Source organism: Melanotaenia boesemani, chromosome 17, assembly GCF_017639745.1.
Source record: "Melanotaenia boesemani isolate fMelBoe1 chromosome 17, fMelBoe1.pri, whole genome shotgun sequence".
NCBI lineage: Eukaryota > Metazoa > Chordata > Actinopteri > Atheriniformes > Melanotaeniidae > Melanotaenia > Melanotaenia boesemani.
In genome coordinates, this window is record NC_055698.1 from 15,573,406 (window position 1) to 15,597,389 (window position 23,984).

Genomic DNA, 23,984 nt, shown 5'->3' on the forward strand with positions numbered 1-23,984 from the left:
TCCCTCTTAAATACATGTTGGTAGATGGGGGCATCACATTAAAACAACTGATCTGTCAGCGATCACGTTTTAATGTGAGATTAAGTGTTGCAGAGATAAATGTGCTACAGATTAAAAAACAAAACAAAAAAAACCCCACAAGATTTTGTTTGTCCCGGTTTTGCCCGTTCCCGACCAAGGGAAACGCAAACGTCCTATTATCTAGTCTTATAAGATTTTCCTATAAAATGATCATTTGGTCTGAGGTGTGTTAAGAGCAAATTCAAACAGGTTGTGGCCGACAATCAGAAATATTAAATGTGTTCAATATTTACAACAAAATATCTTCATGTGTGTGTAGAAAGCCAACGACTCCTGATTTGTGACTGTGTGGATTGTGATGTGGTACTGAATGCAGCCAATCAGAGAGCGAGCTGACTGGAGAATAAGGAAGGATATAAAGTCCGTGTTCACGCTGTCTCCAATCTGTTATTTTTTTAGTTCTGGCTTTTTCTGTTCACAATAGTCCCAAGACGACCATCATTCCCTCATCCTCCTCTTCTACGCTGAGTGTTGCTTTTTCTGGTTGTTGCCATGTTTCTTCTTCTTCTTTTTTTTCTTTTAACCGGTTGTTGCTATGTTTCTTCTTCTATGTTTTTGTTAGACCACGTTTGGTCACGTGAGATTTCTGGCTCGGAGGACTATATTGTAGATCAGTTGCAGGAAAGCATTGTTATGTGTGTGTTGTTTTGTGATTATTTGAGCACACCACACACAGTATGATCAAAACAGTTACGTGCCTGATATTTTCTCCTCATGAGTGAGGTCTCGACCAGATAAAAAAATCTCATCAGATTAAAAACAACTTTGTGTGTACCAGGCCTGATGTGCAGCCTGGAAATAAATATATTTAAAGTTGATGCATTTATTTATCCATTAAATAAAACCACGTTTTGCATTCTAAAATACTGCTGTGTGTTTATCAACCATATGATCAAGGTAACTGTATTTACTGCCACTAGATCTGAGCAGGGCATTTGGCGAATGTGCTGGCTGGTACTCCATTTAAACAGTGTGCAGACTCAGGGTGCTTAGCGCACTGCTTGTTGCACTGGTATGTGAATGGTGCGAAACTGTAAACTAAGCAAATTATCAATGAAGAGCCCATGTAGTGAACACAAGAGTGAAACAGCATAAAAACAGAAGAATTACAGTATAACATTATGTTCTTACAGGTACTTATCTGACAGTTCTCTACTTGAACACTGAGATGGTCTTGTGGGTCATAGCTTGTGCTTTCCACTCATTCGATGCACATGCATGACACCATTTCACAATCCCCAACACCTCCTGTGTTTCCTGCCTCTAGTTAACTCTGCATCATCTTTTTACCCTTCACTCTTACTGTGCTGACTCAGCATTTTGCAACTCCTCTCACCTTTTTCTGGACAGATAAGGATTACTTAGGGCTGGACAATATATCGAGATTTTCAAATAAATCGAGACTTTCTCACACGCAATATAGAATGAGGGAATATTGTTTATACTGATATCTCCTCCCTGAGCCACCACCTTACCATGGTGAAGGAGTTTGCGTGTTCCAATGATCCCAGGAGCTATGTTGTCAGGGGCTTTATGCCCCTGGTAGGGTCACCCATGGCAAACAGGTCTCTACGGAAGGGACCAGACAAAGTGCGGCTCAACCCAGGTTTCCCTTGCCTGGATGTGGGTCACCGGGGCCCCCCTCTGGAGCCAGGACTGGAGGTGGGGCTGACTTGGCGCTGTACGTTGGTGTTTACCCTGGTGGACGAGAAGGTAGCCTCCTTCTGCGTTCAGGTGGGGAGACAGGTCCTGACTGTTGTTTGTGCTAATATGCACTGAACAACAGTTCAGAGTACCCACCCTTTTTGGAGTCCTTGGATGGGGTGTTGAAGAGCACTCCTTCTGGGGACTCCCTCGTTCTGCTGGGGGACTTCAATGCTCACGTGGGCAATGACAGTGAGACCTTAGAGGGGCATGACTGGGAGGAACAGCTCCCCGATATGAATCTGAGTGGCGTTTTGTTATTGGACTTCTGTGCTCGTCATTGATTGCCCATAAGGAACCCCATGTTCAGGTATAAGAGTGTACAGATGTACACTTGGCACCAGGAGACTCTAGGCTGCAGTTCGATGATCGACTTTGTAGTCTTATCATCGGACTTGTGGCCATATGTCTCAGACACTCAGGTGAGGAGAGGGACAGAGTCCCTTGTCATAAAAAGTTTTAACTCACATCTCCGGCAGAACTTCAACAATGTCCCGGGTGAAGCGAGATACAATGAGTCCAAGTGGGTTCCAGTGCCTCCATTGTTGAGGCGGCCAACTGGAGCTGAGAGTTGGACTCCACCAAGGCTGCCCTTTGTCACAGATTCTGTTCATAACTTTTCTGGACAGTATTTCTAGGCCCAGCCGTGGTGTTGAAGGGATCCGGTTTGGTAGCCTTTTGGTCAGCTGTTTTAATGCACATGTGCTGCTGATCCTTAATAAAGGTGTAATTAGCACTCAAGGATATAAATTAAAACAGTCTCTTTAGTTACTTGACAATAAAATGACATCCAGATATACATCATATATTGTGATTCAGGTTAAAAAAATTTTTTTTTGTTCATATTGCCCAGCCCTAGGTTTGCTAAAAGATTTTTGTATGGAGGCCACTCAGGATCACAGCTCACCTACACATCACTGTCATCCACCTACAACAACAAACCTGAACAAATGATAATGGGAACAGGATGTGGCATCTTAAAGATTACTATAACATTCAGATAGTTTTGATTCCTCACCTACATTTTCATTTAATCTTTTAAGATAAAATGTGTATCTATGTGTAAACAGCTGTTTTAGCTTATACCAAGATATTTCAGAACTGAATTTTAATGGAAAAGCATTAGAATTCAGCCTATTAGTCATTATTTAATGTTCCCTAATCAATAATCATATTCCATATTTTTAAGGTTGAATCCACCATAATTTTGAAATTGCAGCGTGGTTGAATAAAACTATGAATAAATGCCTTGGCTTAGGACAAAGGAAGACAATCTCTTTCACAATCTCACAGTCTCCATACATTTTTTAGTACATGTACATATATTTTTACAGTTAGATTCGTGACCACAAACTGACAGTGAGGAGTAATGAGTATTTTCTGTTCCCAGCTAAGGACTGCTGTCAAAAAAGATGTGCTTTCAAGGCACTGGCTGAGGAGTCTTTGTTAGGTTTGACACACTATTTTCACACTTTTACGGTACCCCACAGTCCAATATAATAGAGGCAAAGTTAGTTCAAAAAGCAACTTGGGAGTCAAATTCATCCACTGCTTTCACAGAATCCTCAAGATGATCTGACTGGTTTGCAAAAATCTGCAAAATGCCACAGTCCAATACGTGAAAAAAACGCAGGCTAGTCTGCCTCAAACTCTATTTGGAAAACTGAGAAAATAAAGGAAAACTAGAAATAAGCAACAGGGCAAAAACTATCTGAGAAATGAGAGAGGGATAAATGAAGAAAAAGCATGACACTCAACAATGAGTCTTCAAACCCCTCCCCCATCCAATGCTCAAGTAGTCTACTGTCCTGACAATGGGCCTCCTTAACAGGGCAGACACAGCCTTAACCAAAACGACAACAAACCACAGGAATGCCCTGCAAAAGTACTTCTCTGTCACAGGGAAGAACTTTAAAAATGTCTGCCCTAAATAATACATGATTACACTACTGGGTTGTCCCAAACAACAACAAAGGGCTCCGTTTCTTTCCAGATTGAGAGAAAAGCCACACAAAACTGCAAATACATCTTCAAAATGTTGTCAGATTTAGGATTCAGTAAGAACAGTCTATCAATTGAACTGGATCTACTTGAAAAGAAAACATATGCTGATTTTCATATTTCAAATGGGACAGCAACTCGCCTCTGTACCGCACCTGGCCAAGATCACTCACCTTGAAATTGCTAGAGTTTACCCATCCCGTTAACTCGTCTATGGTTTTGTCCAACCGAGGTTTGTCCTGCTCTACGTCCGGAGAACGTTGCGGGTCGTTCAGGTAGTCAATCAGGTCCTGGCCAACCTGCAGTCTGCGGGTTACATCCTTCTGCAGTACCTGCTGGTAAAAATAGTCCATGTTGTCATGTTCCTCCATTGGGCACTCAGTGCCGTGTGGCCAGCCACTGAAGCCGGCCAGAGACAGAAGACAATGGTCGGCGGGACTGGGTGTGAAGGATTTCAAATGTTAACTGTAGTCCAGCGGAGGGGTAGAAAGAGCGAGCGGTCCGGACTGCGTCTAACTGGGGTTTTATCATCAACATGCAATCTCCTATAAAGATTGATTACTTTTGCAGACAAACCTTTCCTTTCCTAAACCAAAAGCTCGATTCTGTCCGTAACTAAAAAGTCGCAGCTCCTACGAGACTTTAGCTCAAAGGGAACGTAAAACTTAGTGAAACTTCAGGAAATGTCTAAGTGTATTGGACCCTGGCAGGTTCGGTCTGTATATCCGCGTCAAAACAAGCTAGCCGATTTGAGATTTGCTATGTTATGCTAACAAAAATAGCACCTTGCTGGTTTACTCAGTGACAAATACAAATAGCTCCACATAAGCTAGCTCTGCTGGCTAACACTATGTATCTGCAGGCCTAACGCCTGGGTCCGCTCAGCTCTTCTACTTCATGACCATAGGCTTCAGTCTTTCAGCCGCCGACTCCTTCTCCTCCAAAGTTGTAACAAACTTCCACAACAAACAGTCAGCTCCAGTTCGGCGGTAAATTGTCCTTTTTTAATCCAGTAATGATCACTGCTGCTGCTAAATCTGTTAAGAGGTGCTAAACGCTTGCGCGTTGCCGGGGACTGCAGTTTACGTGCAACCCTTCAACGACTAGGCCGATGGGTCTTTGGGCACCGCACAGCTAGCCACCAAAATGCCTGACGTAAAATTTGAAATGAGCACGCATATTATGATCACCAACGCATTATGCTAACTGGAAAACTTAACATACGTACTAAATTTACATATATTTTTGTTAGAACTAAAGAATTTATTATTTCTAATTTCTTTCAGATTCATAAATCGACTCATGCTGTCATGTGGGCGTGCCCGCCATCTCCACGGCCCTTTGGTGACATCTAGCTGCTGAACTAATGCAGAGCCCATTTTCACTTTGCCGCAGTTTGCTGTAAAATACAGCAGGTCTTAAGGTAAAAACAGACAAAATTTCACACTGGGAAGACAAAGCACATTTACTATTAGTCATCTTTATTTATTCATTTGTTTATTTTTTCACGTATTTCTTTACTTTCTTAAACATAAAACTGTTAAAACAGCTGTCAGAGGACATTAGTATCACAGCCTTGTCAGCTTTGTATCCATGAGTTCATCTAAGTCTTTCTTGATCTGTCTGCTGTCTTTTCCTTTAGTCCTATCCAATGTCCTGCCAGTCTCCCCAGTCATTAGCACTTGGCACTATACAGCATTTGCCAGTCACTTTTTAAAATCACAATATTAAAAGCTTTTGTATTATGCATTTTGTTCTTGAAGAGAAACTTCAATAATATGCCATTTGATGACACTGATACTGTTGAGACCCTGTTGATCTCATGTCATATTAAACTAATTAAACTGTTGGTTGTGGGGCTTTCCAGTCACTACCTATCACTTACTAGTTACATAATGTTCTGCAGTGACAAGAGAGAAATTGTCAAGGATAAATTAATTTGATTGGCTGAAATTTGATTGCCAGACTTATGTAGAATGCTAGTTAAACATAATTCCCCTTCTGCTGTCCAGGATCTACTGGAGTAGAAGGCAACAGGCAGTTCAAAATATCATGCAAAGTAAATTGACAATTACACAAACGATACTAAATAAACTTCCAAATGCATACATTTATGTGATTGTCAAAAACTTGAAGTGCTTTTGCTTACAGTCTCACATCTATTGCCTTAGCTTTATGAAAATTCCTGTTTCACTTTAGAAGCAAAGTTACATCAACTCTAGCCCTGACTGATAATCCTGATACACACAGCAATAAATCGGAATAATGAACATTACAGTCCACTTAAAAGCAGTGGGTATGCCACAGTTTATCAGTGTTAATAAACAATACAAAATAACTGAATAGTAGGGGAACTGGAAACCTACAGATGTAAACAGGTCAGTCTGTAGTGCCAACCTAATCTGGGATGTAAACAAATGCTTAAGGGGTCAAGTAGGAGATAGTTCACAGGGCTACTGACAGGATTGGATCAGGGCTTACAAGCCAACATAACCAGACATTTCACAAGACAGGGCCATTAATCCCAGCAGCAAACAGAGTCAACAGAATGCTTTTTAACACCCAAAGTCTGAATCATAGGTCCTTTTTTGTCAAACAGCAGCTGTTCTTTTACTTTTCAAAAAAGAAAGGGTACATCCCCTCAGAGTAGACAGGCATGGACAATTACAATAAGCACTGAAAAAAGGAGAAAATAAGGGTTGTTGTTTTTTTTTTTTTTTTGTTGGCTTTCCCAATTGCTGAGTGAGTTGCTGTAAGTGTTATTTCTTTTTTTTCTGTTGCAAAACATTCTTTGTACAAACAGAATTATCTCAACAGAAGTTTCTCAGATACACAAGTATGTCACATGTCCTGTTCTATATTTCCTGTTTGTCCCAACTCTTCCACACTGTAGAATTGAGCTGGCTGTGCCAAAGCTTCACTGAAGATTTGCATTTCACCAACAGCCCAGCTCTCATCTCCCTCCATGTTGTGTCTATTGGTTAAAGCAAAATGAGTCACAGGATGGTCACACAAAGGTGTCATGTGATTGGTTGAGATGATACTCCTCAGAGAGTAAACTGTTGTCCAAGATGACAATATCATCTTTTTTTTTTTTTTTTTAATTTCATTTGATCATGATGCATTGTAGTTCCACTGATCAGCCTTTCTGCACCTTTCCAGATGCAGTCCTTTACACCCATAGGTGGGGAATCAGTTGGTGTGAAGAGCAGTATGGACTGGACAGTCTGTTTTTGTCTTCAGAGGAAGAAACAGAGAATGAGACAGAAAGAGAAAAAAAGAGAAAAGTCCATCCATTTACTCTTTCCTCCAACCCCTCCACGCTGTAACCCCGGGCTGCTGTAATGCTGACTGGTGAGCAAGAGGAGAGAGAAGGGGTGGTTTCAACTGATCAGGGATCAGTGGCGGACAGTTTGTGTTTTGATCAGTGATCAGGAGCAGTGAGTGGGTCCAGCCCCTCCTCTCCCCTACACCACCTACCCCAGCCCGAACTCCCAACCCCCTTATCAGCCCATATCAGAGCAGCAGGACCTGTAGACAGAGGTGGCCCCCCCTGGCCCTCCACTGTCAGAGGATGATGCAGCAGCGGCACAGACGCTGGCCACCTCCATGTACAGAAGGGGGGGGTGTTACTGGAGCAAAGTAGGCATGGACCTTGATTTCTGGAAGGTGGGCCTGTGCAGAGGAGAGAAGTATTAATACAACAGTATAAAAAATGTTTAGAAGAAAATTGAACGTGGTCAGGACTGTATTCTATGAATACACAAAACAGTATTTTTGTGTATTTTTCATACAACTGCACACAATGGTTTACATGCACTTGATGTGGACATGACTCATTTTCCAAGACAGGGTTACTGTTTTTGACTGGAGCAGAATGACTGAATTCTACCCAAAGGACACTTTACAGGCAGTTAGTCAAAAGTGGCAGCAGTACTGTAATTTAGGACAGTAGATATGGAACAAATAATGACGAGATACCTCTGAATTCTTCAGAATAACCTCAGATCATCAGCATCTCAACTTAAACTAGGGCACAATTTGGTATCCCAAAAGGTCAATGACATAAAACATGTGGAAGTTAGTTCAGATTGAACTTTATGGCTGATCCCCCAAAAATCAAGACCACAAATTAATCAAAAATTTCTCTTTAATTATATTGACAGTTTTGCACCTGTTTAAATGTGTACACACACTTACATGCAAACACATATTTATATATGGATAAAGAAAATAATCTAAGGTTAAATTTTGCTTCTGTATTTATGTCTTTGATGAGTGTATGCACAAAAATCCTAGAGATGATTAAAAAAAAATAAACAAAACCATTAATATCCAAAACAAGAGCCCTATGTATATATTTTTTCACTGCGTTTGCTCACCCTAATGCGTTTGATGCCAGCCCTGGTGACTTGCTGACAGTCATAGAGCTCGATGCGCTCTAGACGATGGCAGCTCTTCAGGTGCTCGAGGGTCACATCAGTGATGAGGGGGCAGTTGTCCAGCTCCACCACTGTGAGGCGCTCTTGGCCACAGGTACTGCTGCTCAGAGCTCTGATGCCGTCATCTGTGATGAGCTCGCAGTGGGACAGGGACTGTTTAGGGCACAGAAGACACGGTTGGAAACACATAGATGTGTGGATTTAGTAACACATACAGCCAGGCGGATAAGGATCCTGGCACAAACTCAAACCAGGACGTGTAAATGTTTACCAGTGCTTGCAGGCGTGGGCAGTGGATTGAGAGTTGAACCAGGGTGTTATCCGTCACCTGAGCAGAGGACAAGATGCGTTAGCAAACTGTTCTGACATGACTAGGGAAAGCTGAGTTCACAATTCTTTGGAATCATGTGTTGTATGATCATGCCTTTCTCTGAATCCAACTGATTTTCTGTGTCACTTCTTCTCTGTCCTCTTTTATGCTGTCTGTCAAAATGATTCAAATGCTTTGTAACTGGACTGCTCACTTCTCATCTCGACAGGAAAAAATACCCTCTGCTGTGCACAGTCACATCTGTCCTACAGTCTTACTTCTTTATAGACAAATAAATCAAAGCCATGAAAAAAAACTAAAAGATCCATCATAAATTAACACCACAAATGATTTAGAAAGGAAACATGGAAACCACAATTACACTTACCAAAATACATTCTTCTAAGTCCATTTTTTCAAGCTCATGACAATTCTGTGAAGATAAGGAGGTGGTTTTGTGAGAAGGGTATTTAATTCAAGTCAGAGATAGTGAGGATGAATGGATGGTTGGCTTCACTAAAGGTTCACAGTTAAGAAAACATAAAAACAGTATTAAACTTACTCTGGCAAGCACAGTGAACCCAGCATCTGTAACATGGGAGCATCGTGCAGCTTCAAGAATCCTTTAAACACAGAAAAACAACACTTGCAAAGGCCAATTGGAGGAATGAGCACCTGGAATTGATGTATGATTGCTGTGGCTTATCTATGTCACAAATGAAAACAAGTCTGCAGCCGGTTCAAGGACAGGTTCTTCATAACTGTTATACATTTATGTGGGATGCATTTGGTGTCTGAAGATTCAAGATTTCATCATTTTTGGACTTATTTTTTGTCCCAAAAAAAAAAAAATATATATATATATAAAATCAGTGTCTTGATACATATGAATATTTTGTGGATACTGAAACAAGCTGTATTCTTTGGGGTGGATTGCTAGACTGTAGTGTCCACTCCTTACTTGAGTCGAGGACAGTTAAGTCCCAGTGCAGTGAGAGAGGCATCAGTGATGTTACTGCAGCCAGACATACAGAGGACCTGCAGCTTGTGGCAACCTCGGCACAGACTGACCAGGCCATCATCTGTTATTTGCTGGTGGTAACAGATAAAAAATATTAAAAGAACATACAAGTACACAGACACATCCCTCATGCATCAACATCACTCCCTCCCTCCCTACAGCCCACAAACAAATATTTGTCTTACTGTGCAAGACTGCATATTGATGGTGGTGAGTTCGGGGCAGTGTTTCTGTAGGTGTTTCAGTGCTCCATCATCCAGCTGGGTAAAAACAAAAAAATGCACAGCATTACCACTAAACATATAGATATTTATTCATGTATGTAATTCATCATTAAAATATTTTCTATTTTCCCCAATAAATACAAATACCTTTTCTTATTCCCCCCACCCTTTTTAAAAAAAGTAAGACGAATCAATAGTGATATTTACATGACAGTACTATCCTGTATGTCAAAAAAATTTGATTTATGGTCTTTTTTGTGTTATTTTTGCTAGGCAAGAAACACAATCTTGACTTGGGGGAGAACATAAATTAGCATTATGCCTGAAGAAGATTTTAGCTCTTCTGAGGTAGCAGAATAAGGAAATGTCAGTCTGACACAAACCATTACTACATTACAAAAAAAGGGAACCGATAAGATTTCAGTACGAGTAAGAAGACCAAAATAGTGTAAAAAGGATGGAAAAAGTCCTTTGTTTGAAAAAAAAAAGTGTGGGAAAAGGGCACACTTCACTTCAGTTAGGTCTGCTGTGATATTTTGGTTCAGGAAAGACGTGTACCAGGAGTGGGTTTATTTATATTTTAAAAAATGGGAATTTATAAGAATTTATGTAGAGTTTTCTGTAGTTTTGCGGTTTTGTTTCTAATTTTTAGTGAAATTAAAGGATCTTGTGAGCATTATCCGACAACTGTTTGCAGTAAAAATGTAAACGAGGATCTTAGCAAAAGATATTTTGAAGCACCAGAAGATCAAGTTTTTAAGTTATATGTTAAAATTGGAAACAAGTATAGTTGAGCCTTAGCTAAGATATTTGAAACACCAGTAATAACAATAATGTACCATGGTGGATAATTTTAAAACGACAAAACCCCACTTCAAATAACAATAAATGAGCCATAAAAATGTCCTGAAATAAACTAAATTGAGGTACATACCTGTGTACAGCCTCTGAGGAACAGTGCATGTAAGCCACTGCAGCCCCTGGCTAGGGCCTCAATGCCATCACGTGTGATCTGGTCACACCACGACAGGTTCAATGTCTCCAGCATTCTGCAGCCATCACTGAGCATTTACGCACATTATATGGTGGACAAACAAAACAAGAAGAGGGGAAAAAAAAGTTAACCAAGTCCAACTGTGCCTCATTTTGAGCACAAACACATTCATTGTTTCTTTATAAGTTCAACAAAAACAGTGTGAACAGCATTAAATGTGTAAGGGCTTGAAGAAGGTGTTCATTTTAATTAATTTAAAACAGGTTTATGTTTAAGAAGCCACTGCAATGCCAATACCTGAGGGCCTTGAGGGAGTGGTTGCTAACGGACACACAGGAAGTGAGATCTAAGTGTTTGAGCTTGGAGCAAAACTTGCTGAGGCTGAGGCAGGTGCTGTCTGTAATCTTGGTGCAGCCGTTCAAGTTCAACACTTCAATGTTCCTGCAGTTCTGAGCAAATGTTCTGAAAATCAGATGAACAGTGAGAAAAGATAATGGGGATTTCTTTTAAGATGCTTATAGATATGATAGAGGTCTTCAAATGAAACTATATACCAGGAGATACAATGATTTTATATAAAAATAAATGTCCCCATCACAATTCGTTTTTTGATAGTCTTATTGTTTATTTACAAAGCAAATGAAAACTAAACAGATTTAAATAGGACTTGGTTGCAAAATCCCCTGGGAATGAAAAACCAGAAGCTGCTTCAACTTTAAAGTCACACAGAGACGTTACAGCAAAAAAACAAAACAACAACAGAATGACTGTTTTTACAAGTCAAAACAGGAGACACAGATTTAATTAGTGTGCGTCAGAGAAACAATGAGATTCTCACTTCATGGAGGCATCTCCAACACTCAGGCAGCCCCTGAGGCTGAGCTGCCTCAGGAAGCCTCCACAGCGCTTTGAGATGTTCTCCACTACCCGCCCCTGAGGGACAGAAAGAGAGAGGGAGAGAGAGAGAGAGAGAGAGTAATATGACTTGGGCCACAGGACAGAGGATCAGCTGTGACGTCATAGTAAACACCAAAGCCTACTGACCCAGCACTAAGCCTTGGGCTGGATAATGCTACTCAACAAGCGCTCACATTCACACACACATGCAGCAATTACAGGCACGCACACACACACACACACACACACACACACACACACACACACACACACACACACACACACACACACACACAAATACTGTCCATCCTAACTCCTTATTTTTTTACCATTATAAACACACTCCCTCACCTCTATGTCTGTCTGGAAGTTGAACAAGTCGATCTTTTGCCAGTTGCTGCCGTCCAGGGCCAAGACATTCCACGCCTGAAACACAGGTGGCGGAAATAGACAAACAAGTGGGTTACACAGTGGTGAAGAAAGGTGGTCAGGGTTTCTTGTATCATAACATAGTTCACCATCTTCTACCCTGTTGAAAGCTAGTGAATGTAGGAGGTCAGTCTCGGAGATAGATACAATCCAACTTTGATTTTATGTGCCCATAAAATAAGCCCACCGTGTGTCTGCTCACTGTGTAGGAGTTCCTGCTTTTCAGTTTCGTATTCTTATAAACCAAATTTTGATCATTTAAACTGAGAATAAGAAAAAGCAAGCTATCTAAAAACAAAACATTGGACCATAAGTAATTATTAATTAATTAATTAATCAGACTTTTTCATATCAATTTTAATTTGACCAAACACAAACACCAAACCTTCATGAACCAGTTCTGATACTACAGGACCCAATACCAATGTGAAAAAACTAAGGCTGTCAAACTTAACACTTTAATGCAAAGACATTAATCTGTGGAATTGAGTTATTTTTTTTAAAACACATTAACAACAAAGGTATTACTTATGGTATATTAAAAACTAACCAGTCATAACATCTGGCATTCTGGTCCACACTACTTACCAGTGAACTGTAATAGGATTCATTAGTACGCATATTGGTACTTGGTATCGGCAAGTACACAAATAAAGTACTTGTACTTGGCTTGAAAAAAATGTGCATCCCTAAAATAAATGTTAATATTTTCACTAACATTAATATGACCAAAATAATTTGGATAAATTTTCAGTGAAAAAATGTCAAATTGTCATTTGCAAACACATAATTCATAAGATTTTAGTCAAATCCTCTATAACTGTGCTCACAGTTGGTCACTAACCAACCACAGTTGGTTATTAACCATTTCATGAGCACTTTTGCTGGATGACCAATGTTCTGTTGGAAACTGATGCAGCCTGTGTTTATTTTACTCTTCAGACTGCCTGGTGTTTTCCTCCAGAACTTTAAGGTTGTTAAAAAAAAAAAAAGTCAAACTACCATCACCACTGCCATTGTGACCTGAGCTGTTCTGCTTCCAAAAGCTCAAGGCAGATGTTCTAGTGGATGATGCACAAGGATAGTCTATGATGATATGAGGACATTACTCTGGGGCAGCACTGGACCTTCCAGACAATGATCCAACACATGGAGCTAAATTAGTAGAAAAATGGTTTTGAGAGAACATTATCAACATTCTGGAGCAGGCTAGCCAGAGTTTAGACCTGAATCTCATTAAGAATCTGTGGAAGTAACCAAATACCAGAATAACTGCAAGAAAACCTCTAACTTTAAAAGCCTGGATAACACTGTAGAGCAGTGGTCCAAAATCCCAACTGAGACATGTAAAATCTTGTTCACATTTCTAAATACTGTTTGCTGTAAAACTTAAATAGTTAAAATAGATTTAAAAATTTTAATTGTTAAAAATGTGTGTTCCACTGATATCTGTAATGCTATTTTCAATAAGAAAATGGATTTTCACAAAAAAGAAAAGATTAATTTCAGTAGAAATAATCTTGGTCTGCTATTACTACCACAGAAAATGACCTTTACAGGAGCTGCAGGAAGAAAAGCTGCCACCACAACTTTGCATTGAACATAGAATGGCCTCATTATCCTTCACGTCATTCATAAAAAGGGCTTTATTTGCAGCACTCTATGACAAGGCTGCTTGTGAAAAACCAGCAGAGGGCACTATAAAATAGACATTTCTAGAGATTTCAGGAAATGTAAACTAGATTTCCTTTAACCACGGGCTTTAGGATTACAGCAATCCACTCATTTTAAACAATAAGTGCTAGTGTGTTAGTCTGCATGGGCGGTTTGGAGGTGCTGAAAGGGAGATGCTTACCTTGGATACCTGGGCACACCTGCAGAGTGTAACCACATCTAGATAGGAGAATATTCTACAAAGAAAGAGAGAGAGAGAAAGATAAATAAGCATGAGTTTTTTGTAAAATAACGGATAATTTTTTAACAAAGAGCTCTGCTCCCAACTAAACCTTATGTTTGAATATCTTTTTCTTTCTTTGTTGTTTAACTCTTCTTTTTATATTTGTAGAGAACTAAACAACCTCATGTGTCTAATAGCAACAGTAGAGCCCTACAGTTGGCCAGTGTTTGAGTAGTGGTCCAGCCAGCCACAAAGAGCTGCATGCAGCAGGCTACTGGGTCAACTCAATCCATTAATCTGCCAATGAGTAATCTCTGGCACTCAGACAGGCAAGGCCACTGGCAGGCTGGGACGGACAGACAAACATACAGTATATGCATGCACAAGAGGGCACACATCAACTTATACATATACAGGAGAACCAGTATATATACTTCCTCCCTGTTCTCAGTTTTAAAATGGCCTATTTCTGCTCACAGAACTGACTTAAAGTGGTGATCTATAGAAAATGAGGTATTCAGAGAATTGTCATGGTGCCAAAGCTTAGAGTGCAGCTGGGGTCTGAATGTCCTTTTAACCCTTGGGAACAGGAGCTGGCCATTGTTTCCTTCATATAGACACAGACAAAGACTGTGTGTTTTGATGTGTTAGGCCAGGGCATGTTGGGACATGTCTGTGTAATCTACACCAGAGTCATATGTCCTGTATATAGTTGATATGGCAATCCTGGAACACCAACATGCATGCATGCATATGTGTGAAACATGTATTTTCACATAGAAACAACACACAGGCACATGCATAAACAATTCTCAGAGTGTATGCCAACCACCAGGCCCTACCCATCGATCTTTCTTCTAATAACTAGTTAATGGTCATGACGTTGATCATTGACTGTGTTTCAATCAAATACAGTCTGGCTTTCCATTATGTGTGTCAGAGGCCTTTTACCATGCACAGAAGAATTCAGTTAATCATACTCACAAGTAAGTTATTAGTCAATCTGATTTGTTGAGTCCCATTTTGAGTCATGTTTACCTTATCTGTCACTGACGGTCAAAAATGAGAGCTGAAAGCAGCTCACAGATAGTTGCAGACCTGTATCACTGAGATACACGTTTTCATAAGATAAAAAAAAAAACAAAAAAAAAAAACAGGGAATGTAACCAATACAACCACTGTACACAAAACAACATTAATGTCAGAATACAAATGAATAAAAACAAAGAAACCAGTCTTTTACAGCTCTGTCAATTCCAGCTGATTATTCCCATTTCTATGGAGCACAGTTCTATTTGTTGACAAAATGTACACCTGACCCTTCAAGCATGGCTAGATAAGAGCACATCAAGCTTTCAATACAACTCTGGGCCTGGTTGCCATAGGAACAACACAGGCATGAATTGGGGGGTGCTGAGTCAGCGCTTTTGCGTAAGGGGACTCTGAACCACTTCGAACTCCCTCCAAGGTTTCTCTGTAAAACAAGGTTCTTCTATATCACAATGGTTTTGTACAGTTTCTATCCCTGCTGCTCTGGCCCTAGATAACAAATGTTTATGATTCACCAGATGAGAATCAGGCAAGTTTAGAAACAAGTCAGGATCACAGTGATAGATCACTGATAAACTGTAATGCCATTGCGAACAACCACTAATCAAATTAACAGATTAATTGAAAAATATTGCCACAAAACATCAAGAATACACTCCAGTCGGTAAAAACGTTTTAAATCAGGCTGTGTTTGCTTGCAACTCTTCATCACAAAAGCTATGGCTTGGAGCTAGAAAGCATTTCAACCAAAGACTGTGTTTCTCTTCTTATCCTAGCAGACGGTTTCAATTTAGAGTTGCAGATGTTTGTTGATTAAATGATTGGCTGAAAAGTGCAAGCTATTTTGATAATCAAATTTAAGTCAATTTTCAAGCAAAAGTACCAAATGTTCTCTGTTAGTGCTTTCTCAAAAGTTCAGAATAAAACAAAATAAACAAGAAAAACATGCAATCTTGTTGAAAATTTGGGAACTTTATTGACAAAATGACCACTCAAATAAAAATATGGTAGATTAAATAAGAATGAAAGTCTTACATAAAGCATTTAAGGCCTGAGGAAATAAAATTTCTGGTATTTTAAGTTCAGAGAAATGTCAGAAAAATGTCTAATTTAGGCTGGCTTTCCTTTTCCATTAATCATCTGGTGGCCCCTTTAGATTTAGTCTGGAACTCCTTACAGCAGTCCCAAACCACAGGTGCATTACATGTCTAGTAATACAAATTAATATGAGTCTATGTGCTCTAAAAAGTCTACAAAAACACATTTAATTAGATTATAGAGCGGCATCCCAGGTCCTAAGTTTCTGTAGCTTTAAATAGCTAAGTGAGTAAAAAACATTTCCCTTCTACAAAAGACGCAATGTTAGAGATTACCCATTTCTTTCCTACGGTAAGGATTTTTTTTACTGTAATCTTTTACAAATTCAAACAGTTCCAAAGCAGAAATGTGGCATCCAGCATGACCAATTCTTAGTTACATTCCATTTAGGAGGTGTCAAACAGAAAATGCACTTTATAACCAATCAGGAGTCTTTTAGTTCCTGTTTGGGGGATTTATATACTCAACAGGTTTCAGGTTTTGTAAGGGCACCTGCATGCCAGGTTCATTTGTAGACCTTACGCAAAGTATCAAATTATATTTAGAACAGAGGAATGTGAGAGCCATGCCAAAGCCATTTAGGAATTTTAGGGTATATACTAGATCATGAACATGTTTTAGAGGCTTTGGATGTTATAAAGAGTTTGATACAGTTTGACATCTTCTATCAAATTCTCAATTGAATGTAATGTAACAGAGTGCAACACAAATCCAAAACATGATCAAACCAACCACATGCTCAGCAGCTAGAAATGTGTTCGCTCAAGAAACTCTTCCATCTTTCTTTCCTCCAAACATGTCTCTAAGTGCAGGAACAAAGTTCTAGGTAACCTTTGCCAAACTGTGGAACTTTGTTCCAAAATTCATAAGGTGTGTTTAGATGTTTAATGCACATTTCTGATGCTGAGCTTGGTGGTGAGAATGTTGTTTGTTTTGTTTTGGATGACTGATACTGTAGGTTAAATTTGTACAGGTGCACAGCCACTCCACAGTCCGTTAAATACTCTTAAAGGTCTTTTGCAGTGCAATGTGGGGTTTGATTTGTTTTTTCTAGCAATTCAATGATCAGTTACCCCAGAGTGTTTACTTGGGGTTCCAGGAGGATACATGACACCCCCATGACAGCCGATTGTAAGACAGATAAAAACGAAAGATTTTTTTTTTATCACCTGGCTTATTAAAATAACCGCAGTGATCCAAACAAGCTGGTTAAGGTCTGTAACTTTGATAAATGTTTATTTGTAGACAAATAATTAAGTGAGGTAATAAAACTTTTGCATGGAAACCCCTTCCTGTTTATACCAAAAATAATACACATATTTTGCTGGATATATTGAAAAGAAATTAAAATAGTTTGTTCTCCTCACTTAACTATTCACAGTAACAGTCATTTTGACCAGGGATGCCCAAAGCTTTCCATGTCGCTGTATAAACGCCACAGGGACACCATAACTTTCCTCTCTGCAGAATGCAGTGGCAGGGTAAAACAACGTTATTAAGAAAAAAAAAGCTCCAGTATCATCACAATCCACCATTTAAAATCAAGATTTACTGCTGTTACAATGAGTCTTCCTCACGAGCTGTGTTGTGTAACTATTCTGATACGTCCCATGTGACCACGAGCTGTGTTGTAACTGGTGAGCATAGGTGAGCCCACGCTATTCAGTCCACCAGTGAAACTGTGTTGGTTGTAATGGGTGTACTGGTTGTCTCTGTGGAGTGCAGATGGAGCAGCAGAAGAGCACAGCACTGCGGAATTCCCCACCAGCCAAAACAAGCTATTTATAGCCACATACAGACGTACAGTTTGCATAGGCCCAGAAGTGTTTCACACATGCACACACTAACACACAAACTAGCAGCACTCAAGCGCATAAATAAACAAGTCATGTGTCAGCACAGGTACCTGCAAGGTGCATCACTTTCTAAGATGCAACACACACACACTCAAAAATGCACACATGAATCAGTGTTTAGGATGAACACGAGTGACTGCACATGTGATGACAGATTTATGGAGCATGTGCAGCTGCTGTGGGACAAAATGTTGGTCTGTAGGTCACACATAATGACCAAACCTCATTTCAGGCTAGTAGCCGTGCAAAAAAACATACATACAAACAAATAGGGATTAAAAAAAAAAAAAAGTCATACAGTTCAAGGCTGATTCGGCCAATGAGTAACCATGACCGAAGTCCTTATGTGAGCTTGTGTGTGTGTTTATATTCATTTTATATGATCACCCCTACCTGAGAAGAAGCTCTTTGGGGAGCTTCTTGTTAATAGGCGCTTCGTCACTGTTTGAGAACACCTGCCGAGACACAAGATAAACAATAACAATGAGTGTGTGTTTGACAAGCTAATACAATGGCAAGGGAATTCAAAACAAAATCAGCTAAAAAAGGTCACTGCATGGAAAAGATCAAGCTAAGATCAGGATAACTGTCGGCAGCTCAAGCTTGAACATCATTGGTCCCTATGCTCTGTGTTTGCATCTACCATTGAGAATTAAACCATCACTTCTTTAGCTATGCTAATAAACACACCAAAGCTACATTTGGCTCCCTGTGTCCCCTCCTTACAAGCTTATAATTCTGTCAGCCTGGTCAGCTTGTTGGCATGCTTATCTCAATTAGCCTACTCGCTGGATGTCTGGCCATCTGCTGAGTGAGACACACACACACAGATGCACACTTACACACTCGCAGGTGATTCAAGTCGGACCTCTCTGAGTGAGAAACAGAGGCAGAACATTCTCGATCAGATGGGCCGTATTCAGCCATGAATTTAAATTACGGCAAAGACACACGTTCCCTGAGCTGCTGCAGACACGCATCCTCCTGCCAGGGATACACTTGTATCCTAAAAGGCTCAGCAAGTGTGTCTAATGAGAGGGACTCCCTGCTGTGTCGCATGCAAACAAAAACTGGGAAAACACAAAGGAAGGAAAGCCAGGAAGCCAAAAGATGAGCAGAGGTTGAATCTGAAGGCAGATGCAACCCCCTTCAAACAGAAAGCAGTGAAGGAGAGAGAAGATGGGACCAAAACGGAAGTAATAAACAAAAGTCAAAGGGACTTGGTTAATATAATTATTAACATCGAACAGTGAAGTAAGAGAGGGAGAGAGGAAATAAAGGCCATTGGTAGAAAGGTGGGGTCAAAAAGACAAAAGAGAGGGAGGTGTTCAATCAAGGTTGAGTGAAATATTAGCTGAGATGGGGGAAATTTTAACATCTCTGCTATGGTAGCAACCAGGAAACAAAGAAGCTTTAAAAATGTGAACATCTTGATTAACTATACCCCCTAAAACATTTTTCTCATACTCAATTTCCACACACAACTCGGTTATTGATTACTGGGGTATCACATCTTTAATTGCATTAGTGGAGTAAAATAGATCAATATGTTAATTACCCAGCAATGTAGAGTACCAGTGTAAAGTTTTCAGACCCTCTCATGGTCTAATCTTATATTAGTTTCAGATCTTTTTTTCTGATCTGTACACACAGCACTTTACAAGGATAAAGCAAAAACACCTATTCAGAGTGTTTAGTTTAGTTACTGGAAATGCAAGTATTTGCAAGTATTCAGACCCCTTGTTATGACAACGAGCTCAGTGTTTCTAAATTCTTTCAGCAGGCTTTGAGATGTTTATGTAGTTTGACTTGAGTCCACCTGGGCCTATATGCATTTACTGGGCATTCCTCACTATAAAAGCTCTCACAGTTGGTGATCTATGTCATAACGCAAACCAAGACCATAAAAATGAGAAAGCTGTTTTCCTGCAAAACAGAATAATGGTATGGCACATATCTGGGAAAGGATATACAGAAACCTCCAATGCATTAAATGTGACAAAAACCACAAAAGTCTCCATTGTTTTAAGGTAAAATACATTTTAAAATCAACAGATATCTAAATCTTGCTGAGTAATAGTGCGTTGGAGAAGGAGAAGCCATTCCTTGACTAAAAGAAACACAAAAATGTGAATTTATGACTAGCTAAAAACGCCAGATGACTTTCAGACTGAACTGGTCGAAGACATGAAGTATTCCTTCAATAATAACATCCCTACAGTTAAACATGGTGTTGGCAGCATCATGCTTTAGGGGCATTTTCCTGTATGAGAGGCTTCAATAAGTCAATGAAGCAAACCATAGAGAAAAGAGAGAGTCCTGTAATGAGCCAAACAGATTCCAGACCTTAACTCTTGTGGTTCATCCCTAGAGAGGCATGAAAACATTATACACTGAGGCTCCCTATCCATTCCAGTTGTGTATAAACATTTCCACCCAAAAAAAGAAAAAAAGGGAGAAACTTTCACATCATAGGTTTGCAAATCTTGTGTCAGCGTTCCTAAGAAGTCTTGAGACTATCAGTGCAGCATTTTAATCAACTACAAAGTAAAAGATCTGAAAATGTACACTATGTTTTTTCTTTAAAAAAAAAATCAAATTCAGGAAACAATTCAAAAATTAAGTTTAAAAATTTCTCAAACAAAACAAAATGTGGAAAACTGAAAGGGGTCTACAAGCTTCTTGTCCGGACTATAACAAATGGATGAAAGTAAACCTGACCTGTCCACAACATATTGACTAAGTGCCTCTCTCAAGCCAGAGGTGGCTTAGGATTTAACACTAAATTTAGACTTAATTCCAAACCACCTCTGTAACACATCACCCACCTTTAACCTCTCCTTAACAAGACTAGCTAAACAAAATGTGGACCGGTCACAAAAACTACACTAGGTTCTAATCAAGGTGACAGCTGCAAAGAATCCAAGTAAGACATTTTTATGTTGAGGATCAAACTTACTAACACACGTTGGCTGTGTAATAATGTCTAGTTTGGTATGTTAAATCATTCCAAACCACCTCTGGTGTACATTAACCTCAGCATACTGGTGCACTCCTTCGCAATGGCAGAAAAGCAGCATTCCCAATGAGGGCGCTCCTCTACACAGTCATGTTCTGTTCCTAGAAAGTGTACTTAACAGAATCAATATTCATGTTTGTTTATGAGCAGGCTGGAGTTTCTTCAACATATTAAAGGAACCATGAAGAAAGATCACTCGGTGCATTAGATTTTGGGCTTTAATGCAACAACTACAAGGAGCTTATCAAAGGAGTGACATTGGGGCCTCCTGTCTTCTAGTCAACCCTCCCAAGTCCTCCTCTACCTCACCTAATATTACCACACCAGCTTGTTTCTTCACCATACGTAGGTTTTTATGTAAGCAGCTTAGTTGAAAAATCCATTGATATGACAAAAAAAACACATCAAAACTACCAACACCTTCTGTTCTGATTCACTTACGCTAAACATGTGAGTACCCGACTGAGAAAGTCAAGTACCATCAAGTCAAACCCTGAAGAATCTCAGCAATGTGTGAATAACATGTCAGATAAACAATGCTCACTGCTTGAGAGACCTGTAACCAGTTAACCAGTTGGACAGGGTGATTTAAAGCATGAACACAATTAAGAAGAAAAATGCCGACAGCAAAATGCGGTAGCTGTTTATGCCACTGGTGTGATGTATGAAACTAAATCTGTGCTGTAGACTAATTTACTTTTCAAAGCAATCAGTGCTCGAGGGCGATGATGTTTTGTAAAGTTCTACTCTAGCTACTTTACATTTTGGATTTTATAACGCTTCATGGTTTAACCCCAAATATCACACTTTTGATTAAAATCCAACCAACACTGCAGTCTTGAGAATGATGAAACACTGATTTTATAGCAGGTAAAAGTTTAGATATCACTAAATCACTAAAGGGAACATGATGATTGTTAAATTTCCTGCCACGTATTTCACAACCTACTAAATGAATTCAAACCCACCACTCAACAGGTATGTCATGGACTACAGATTATTTCCAACAGAACTGCATCTTCCACTAAGACCAATGTTATATCATGGCATTTTAATAAAAGTCATCCCAATCTAAAGCAGAATTTCATGGGTTCTTCCCTCTGTCTACCAAGATTTATGAGTGATAGCCACGGGCTTATTTTTTGACTATTGCCATTGGAAGAGTGATAGCAAAAGCCACTCTGCTAAACAAACTAAACATTATGAAACATTTCTTAACTAAACTAGACATCTTTTGGTGTTTTGTGTTACATGCAAGCAGATTGGCTGGATGTCATTTTTGTACCATAAAATGCTTCTGACAGATCCGAACAACCAAAATGTTTTCTCATTAAAGACTGTAGATCCATAATACAACATTTTAAATCGTACAAGTGAGGTAAATACTCAATGCTCAGTTAAGTAAAAGCAATTACACCTAATAGCTTAACACTGTCAGGGAACATTTTGCTGGGCTTGCACTGTATGCTGTACCTGTAATGACAACTATCTTTATCCTGATCATTTATACTTTTACATAAGAAAGAGGAGCTGTGAAGGTGTGTGTGTGTTCAGCCCTTTATTGCAGAATTATCATGGGAATATAGAAGGCTTTGAGGGGAAGCATGATCAGTTATGGCACTCACATAAAAATTACTTCTTGGACAAGGAAACATGACGAGTCTACCTGTAACATATTAAACCTTGTGGCACCTGTCACTTACAGGAGGTGTCACATCCCAACTAAAGCGATTACTATCTGAATATTGTTACCCTGCTACGACATTACACTCAATCTGCAGCCCCCTCCTGAAAGCCTGTAACCTCAGGCGACAGTGGCAGCCAGCCTCGGCCCTGATATATTGACTATCCTCAGCCACAGCCCTCCTGCCTGTCCCGCAGTCCTAAACTCCATGTTGTCGCTGTCTACTGGTGCGGCAGGACAACAACAGGATTTCGGATTACCCTTGACCAACAAAACGCCTCAGCTCCTGACTGCATGTAAAATTAGGAGCAGAGCACCACGCACACAAACACACACTTTGCTTATACAAGCCCACGACTCCCTACTAGAGACAAACAGTTTAACCGTTGGTGGTCCACTCCCTCTGTCATACCTCGAACCGGCCCTTGGTGATACCGTTCATGTCTGCGGCGACACGTCCCCACTAAAGACCAGCGGAGGCGGTTGACGAATGCCGTTATTGCTTTTGTCGCCGTTTTATTTTTGGTCGGTCGAAATGTAGGAGCCGAGCTGAAGCTGGGTTCTTTACACCCTCCTCCTCCTCCTCCCCCCCAGCCGCCAGCGAGGCTCCTGTCTCTGGGTCAGTGAGGAGGCGGTGGTGAGGGTGGTGTCGGTCCGGAGCGGCCTGTGGTTACCGTGAACGCTCGCTGTGTCGGAGACCAACGGCTCCCCTGCCCGTCTCATCACAGGGCTAACCAAAATAACAATAATAACATGGACGGTCTGTCAAGTGACTTCACTTCCGCCTCTCCCTTCATCGCTACAGCGCGAGTCAACTGGCACCAAAATCTCCCGAGTTGACTTAAAAACACTCGGGAAACGCCAAATTAACGTCCGCTTTCACGCCTCATCGCGTATTTCCACCGTGGAAACGTCGTTATGGCGACTGACACGAGCTCTTTCCTCACTGTTTTCTGTTTACTTGCGGGGAAGGGGAGGGTCAACGTGACGTCATTGCTGCAGGAAAAGCACGCGTGGTCGATTTGTTTTGATTGTGAAGTCTTGCAGAGATTTTGGAAAACTGCGATCAAGCGGCTAGTTTGACTGTATACACTGAAGCTATCACATCTAGAATAGCACCGAGACGAGAGCTGACACGAACCAGAGTGGGTCTGAATAAAGGGAGGACACACTCGCGTCTGGGGCCGCCACATCCAAGAGTTTAAATGCAATAAAGATCTATAACTCTCCAATAAACAGGCTTCTGAATACAGGCAAATACAGTCTTGTTGGGGGGC

At 40.2% G+C, this 23,984-nt stretch overlaps 2 protein-coding genes across 28 annotated transcripts in view; both read right to left on the minus strand.

The window, feature by feature from the left end:
- The window catches only part of clasp2 (cytoplasmic linker associated protein 2), a 57,684-nt gene extending 52,791 nt beyond the window's left edge, over positions 1 to 4,893 (minus strand). For all 27 annotated transcript variants that reach the window (XM_042011370.1, XM_042011368.1, XM_042011362.1 and 24 more), the window contains exon 1: positions 3,960 to 4,893. In XM_042011370.1, the coding sequence (XP_041867304.1) occupies positions 3,960 to 4,157 (198 nt within the window). In that variant the 5' untranslated portion in view covers positions 4,158 to 4,893. The remainder of the gene's footprint in view (positions 1 to 3,959) is intronic.
- A 1,484-nt stretch (positions 4,894 to 6,377) lies between these two features.
- fbxl2 (F-box and leucine-rich repeat protein 2) lies at positions 6,378 to 23,670 on the minus strand. The gene is made up of 14 exons (XM_042012046.1): positions 23,120 to 23,670; positions 18,398 to 18,459; positions 13,959 to 14,013; positions 12,026 to 12,100; positions 11,616 to 11,710; positions 11,075 to 11,239; positions 10,718 to 10,844; positions 9,745 to 9,819; positions 9,500 to 9,630; positions 9,101 to 9,161; positions 8,927 to 8,971; positions 8,500 to 8,556; positions 8,169 to 8,381; positions 6,378 to 7,461 (listed from the first exon to the last, which is right to left on the minus strand). The coding sequence occupies exons 1-14, from the start codon at positions 23,147 to 23,149 to the stop codon at positions 7,354 to 7,356; spliced, it is 1,299 nt and encodes a 432-aa protein (XP_041867980.1). The 5' UTR covers positions 23,150 to 23,670; the 3' UTR covers positions 6,378 to 7,353.
- Between the last annotated feature and the right edge of the window lie 314 nt (positions 23,671 to 23,984).

Coding starts and splice junctions, on each gene's coding strand:
- fbxl2 (XM_042012046.1), bottom strand. CDS start 23,149: ATGAACGGTATCACCAAGGGCCGGTTCGAG. Junction 12,101..13,958: donor GGTGTGCCCAGGTATCCAAG/GTAAGCATCTCC, acceptor CCTGTGTTTCAG/GCGTGGAATGTCTTGGCCCT. Junction 7,462..8,168: donor CTGGCATCAAACGCATTAGG/GTGAGCAAACGC, acceptor TCCTCTGCACAG/GCCCACCTTCCAGAAATCAA.